The sequence below is a fragment of the Borostomias antarcticus genome (genome assembly GCF_949987555.1).
Source record: "Borostomias antarcticus genome assembly, chromosome: 7".
In the NCBI taxonomy this organism is placed as follows: domain Eukaryota; kingdom Metazoa; phylum Chordata; class Actinopteri; order Stomiiformes; family Stomiidae; genus Borostomias; species Borostomias antarcticus.
Genome location: NC_140240.1, coordinates 29,637,728 through 29,642,727, shown reverse-complemented (window position 1 = coordinate 29,642,727; position 5,000 = coordinate 29,637,728). Strand labels below are relative to the sequence as shown.

Sequence of the window (5,000 nt, the reverse complement as noted above, 5' to 3'; positions counted from 1 at the left end):
TATAGGAAGAATCTGAAGAAGATGTGAGATGAGGTGAGATAAGGTTGTGATGATGTAACTGAAATAAGAAATATTCATTCCCCATGTTTGTGTTGAGAAACTTGAATCAGAAGTGTCCCTCTGACCTGTAGGTCACACTGATAGCGGTGTACATGGCGAAGAAAGCCAGGAACTCCTTGTAGAGAACTTTGTAAATGCTTCCTCTCCAGGCCAGGAGCAGTTTGGAGAAGCCGCAGAAGCGCGCGTTGGCTACTTGCGCCGTGTAGGTGACGGTCATGATGTCATCTGGGGGCGGGGCCTTCGAAATAACCACTTTCATGGAGAAATGTGTCAATTTTAATTTTTCCATGTCTTGGAGACATGAAAACACTGAAGTCTCCACTTAAGCACTAACTTCCCTTTTGAATATGCTGTTAAATCTCTATTTATTCCTAGTTATGAATATCACATAGCCTAATAAATATTCGTTTTCTTCACCACCTGCATGCAGCACCCTTTCACATAAGATCCAGTTAGCTCTTTAAAACTGTCTTGAAAGTTACATGATGCGTAAAATGCATTAGCCTACACATTGGTGTGAGGGGTGTAGGCTAAGAAATTCCGTGATGCTCGGTGGCCGTTTCTGAGACAAAACCTCTTACCTTCTGTTTGGCGTGGATCTTTGGAAAAGTTGGCTACCGACAAGCTAGTAAACAATCTCTGCGCGTAATTGGCACCAGCAAAATCCTTACATGGTTCATTGGAATCTACACATTATACAGTGTACCCATCATAAAAGTCTTTAACAAAGGAATCAACGACTTTCTGAGTTGTAATACAGTAGCCTATAAAAGGGTAAATGAATCGTTGGAGCCTCTTCGGTGCGTTGTGGTGGCGCCCCGAGGTCAATCCGGAGCTCGTTAGCGCAGCTTCCCGACTGGGAGAGCAAGACGCGGCACAGTGCACTGGGAATCGGTGATGGACCACAAGCGACAGGCCGCCGAGGTGCCCATGAAGTCAAGGCGCGCATGCGTAAAATACATCAAATCACTCCAATCCACTAGTGAAAAAGCCAGATGCAATTCTGTTATGGAATTAAATACAACAATATCTAGTATAAACTGTCAATTATGCTAGCGTTTCCCCCCCCAAGCTGGTTATGTGTTCAATTAGCGAGGGCAGTCTCGTCGTCGGATTTGAAATTGTGCTGGAGGCACAGAACCGTCTCCACGGGACGCTTGTTTGACTGCAGATTCAAAGTCGGGACCTGTCAAGGCGGATCTAGAGGCCCAGAACCAGGCAGGCGGATCTAGAGGCCCAGAACCAGGCAGGCGGATCTAGAGGCCCATAACCAGGCAGGCGGATCTAGAGGCCCAGAACCAGGCAGGCGGATCTAGAGGCCCATAACCAGGCATGGTCAGGACCTGTCAAGGCGGATCTAGAGGCCCATAACCAGGCAGGCGGATCTAGAGGCCCAGAACCAGGCAGGCGGATCTAGAGGCCCAGAACCAGGCAGGCGGATCTAGAGGCCCAGAACCAGGCATACCTGTCAGGGCGGATCTAGAGGCCCAGAACCAGGCAGGCGGATCTAGAGGCCCAGAACCAGGCAGGCGGATCTAGAGGCCCAGAACCAGGCATGCCGTAGTACCGCCCAGTACCCGTGCAGAGCAGCGCGCCTCGGATCGTGTCCTTGCGCGTAATTTACAAATGATATGTCTGTTAAAAACATGAACAAATCCAATATTGCAATATCCCTAGAACCATTTAGAAATGCAGAGCCACTGAACATCGGGGCCTGTCCCAAATGTCGTGTGTCAAACCACCTTCATTAGCTCAGACAAATTCTTAATCTTATTTTATAGTTGTGCCAAACCATTAATGACCAGATATTAGCCCATTTAAACGTGAATTCTTTAACAGAGCAATTTAAAATGCGACACAGAAAAAAACACTCCAAATAATCAACCTTTTTTTATTTTGTTCGACATGGGATCAAGCAACATTCAGTGATCATTTATTATATATAATAATAAAAAATAATAATAATTATGCACTAAGGCATTCGGAAAAAGCCAACGTCACTCTAGCGTTTCCCAAACGGAGAGCTCTCAACTAAACACGAGGAGAGGACCGGGATGGAGAAGGGAAAGAAAGTGGCACTTAAGAAGCTTTATACAAGGCCTGAAAGAAGGGGGCTCCTCCTATGACGACAACAGGCAGGGGAACCAACCAGATCGGCATAAAATAATTACAAGTGACCATCCGGGTACTTAGATTGACAATACCTTTCTTTTCAGTGATTTTTGTAAATAAATACAATGCAACTTCTTAGCTCTACCAAATAACCTGATCTAAACATTGGTGAGATGAGGGAAGACGCCATGATGGGATGGATCGGAGAAACAAAAGGTCTACTGGTACAGCTGAGGTCATGACGCCCATTCGGAAAGGCTGGGGCTTGTTTCATTTCTCTGAAAACGCATCCTTGTCTCCCTCCTGGTTCCTTGGAGATACCACTGATCTGGTTTGCATGGATTGGCAACACCCATATAGTGGGAACCCAGGTTTTGACCCATCCAAATGAGGCGAGATCAGAGATCACCTCAAGGAACGCCAGGAGGAAAGAGGCATGGTCAGAGTATTGAAACGGTATTGGTCTGGTAAGGAGGAGGAACATTTACACACCAACACTTTTATATTTCCCCCTTTCATCGGAGCTATCCGCTTAACTCTGGGGTAGCGAGCCTCACATTACAACCTCACCCTCACACACACCGACTCTCACCCAAAACACACCGAATATATTACCACCCACGCGACAGTCCGTCAGGGGGAGGACAGGGGGGGTCAGGGGGGGACAGGGGAAGGACAGGGGAAGGACAGGGGGGAGGACAGGGGAGGGACAGGGGAAGGACAGGGGAAGGACAGACAGGGGGGAGGACAGGGGGGGGACAGGGGGAAGACAGGGGAAGGACAGGGGGGAGGACAGGGGAAGGACAGGGGGAGGACAGGGGGAGGACAGGGGAAGGACAGGGGGAGGACAGGGGGAGGACAGGGGAAGGACAGGGGGAGGACAGGGGGAAGGACAGGGGGAAGGACAGGGGGGAGGACAGGGGGGGGGACAGGGGGGGGGACAGGGGGGAGGACAGGGGGGGGGACAGGGGGGGGGACAGGGGGGGGGACAGGGGGGGGGACAGGGGGAAGACAGGGGGGGGACAGGGGGAAGGACAGGGGGAGGACAGGGGGGAGGACAGGGGGGAGGACAGGGGGGGGACAGGGGGGGGGACAGGGGGGGGGACAGGGGGGGGGACAGGGGGAAGACAGGGGGAGGACAGGGGGAGGACAGGGGGAGGACAGGAGGAGGACAGGGGGAAGACCGGGGGGGGACAGGGGGAGGACAGGGGGAGGACAGGAGGAGGACAGGGGGAGGACAGGAGGGAGGGCAGGGGGAGGACAGGGGGGAGGACAGGGGGAGGACAGGAGGAGGACAGGGGGAGGACAGGGGAAGGACAGGGGAAGGACAGGGGGAGGACAGGGGAAGACAGGGGGAAGACAGGGGGAGGACAGGGGGAGGACAGGGGGGAGGACAGGGGGGAGGACATGGGGAGGACAGGGGGAGGACAGGGGGAGGACAGGGGGGGGACAGGGGGAGGAATGGGGGACTGGGTTGGTGTGGAGCGCAGGTGAAGAGAAAAGGTGACAGGTCGAAGATTGAAGAAAGCGATTCCTGCATGAGGCCTTTTCACACTCTCTTGCTCCATCTCTTCCTCTCTCTTTCTCTCTCTCTCTCTCTCAACTATGTAACATGAGCTGGTAGCGTGTCTTGTGTGTGTGTGTGTTTGTGCGTGTGAACATTATCTCCATCTCCCTTGGTGTGTGCGTGCGTTTATGTGTTTGTGCGCGTGTGTGCGCGCGCGCATCTTGACGTTAGCGGTCGGTTCCAGTTTTGTACGAGGCGGACGAGGAGGAGGATGATCTTGTAACTGCTGGGGGCGGGGCTGGATCATGGCGGGGGGGGTGGAGTGAGAGGAGGTGGGGTCCAGGGTGGCTGGGGGGGGGTCCTCACTTGGTGGGGGGGTTGTACGGCTCCAGGAGCTGCTGGGAGAACAGGTTGACCTTGTCGGACCCTCGTACCTCGTGGGGGAGGAGCGGTAATTTGATGATGTGGAAGTCTTCGTACAGGTCCTCCATCTGAGGGGGCAGAGACGGGCAACGCCGTTAGAACACGCCGCGGTGATGTCACACACACACACACACCCACACACACCCACTCGCGCGCACACACACACACACACACAATCTCCCTCTCACACAGACTTCCGCGACTGTCACTTGCACACACTTTCACTCACGCACTCTCTCTCTCACGCGCGCGCGCGCACGCACGCACGCACACACACACACACACGCACACACACACACGCGGTACCTGGTCCAGGTATTTGGACTGGATCTTGTGGCGGGCCTCGCACATCTTGCATGGCCGGTCGGCCTCAGGGAACACCAGCTGGTTGACGATGATGTTGTGGGTGTCGATGCGACACTTGGCCAGCTCCTGGATCAGCCGCTCCGTCTCGTAGAGGGACAGGAACTCGGCGATGCACACGCAGATGAAGGTCGTCTGCTCCTAGGGGGGGGGCGTGTCAGACATTGTTGTTGGCATTTTCCCCGTTATCCCTAGCTAGCCACGTACTGACCGCCAGTCGCGCGTGTGTGTGTGACCTATGCGGTCTTGTGTGTGTGTGTGACCTACGCGGTCTTGTGTGTGTGTGCGTGTGTGTCCTACGGGGTCTTGTGTGTGTGTGTGTGTGTGTGTGTGTGTGTGTGTGTGTGTGTGTGTGTGTGCGTGCGTGTGACCTACGGGGTCTTTGAACTGTTCGCTGACTGAGCGGATGACGGGTAGCGTCTCCTCCAGCTTAGAGGCCAGCTGGTCGGCGTTCATGTCACCCAGTCCCAACATGTTACACATCTGCAGAGAGAGAGAGGGAGAGAGAGAGAGAGAGGGGGAGAGAGAGAGAGAG

At 53.9% G+C, this 5,000-nt stretch overlaps 2 protein-coding genes across 2 annotated transcripts in view; both read right to left on the bottom strand.

Annotated features, from left to right (window-relative positions):
• best2 (bestrophin 2) overlaps window positions 1–277 on the bottom strand; it is a gene marked incomplete at both ends in the record, with an annotated part of 5,290 nt that extends 5,013 nt beyond the window's left edge. The window contains 2 exons of the mRNA XM_084441469.1: window positions 1–12; window positions 126–277. The exon at window positions 1–12 is cut by the window's left edge and continues 83 nt beyond it. Of these exons, the coding sequence (XP_084297595.1) occupies window positions 1–12; window positions 126–277 (164 nt within the window). The remainder of the gene's footprint in view (window positions 13–125) is intronic.
• Window positions 278–3,336: 3,059 nt separating this feature from the next.
• Window positions 3,337–5,000, bottom strand: part of get3 (guided entry of tail-anchored proteins factor 3, ATPase) — a gene marked incomplete at its 5' end in the record, with an annotated part of 6,818 nt that continues 5,154 nt past the window's right edge. The window contains 3 exons of the mRNA XM_084441280.1: window positions 3,337–4,170; window positions 4,409–4,606; window positions 4,841–4,948. Coding sequence (XP_084297406.1) covers window positions 4,042–4,170; window positions 4,409–4,606; window positions 4,841–4,948 — 435 coding nt within the window. The 3' untranslated portion in view covers window positions 3,337–4,041. The remainder of the gene's footprint in view (window positions 4,171–4,408; window positions 4,607–4,840; window positions 4,949–5,000) is intronic.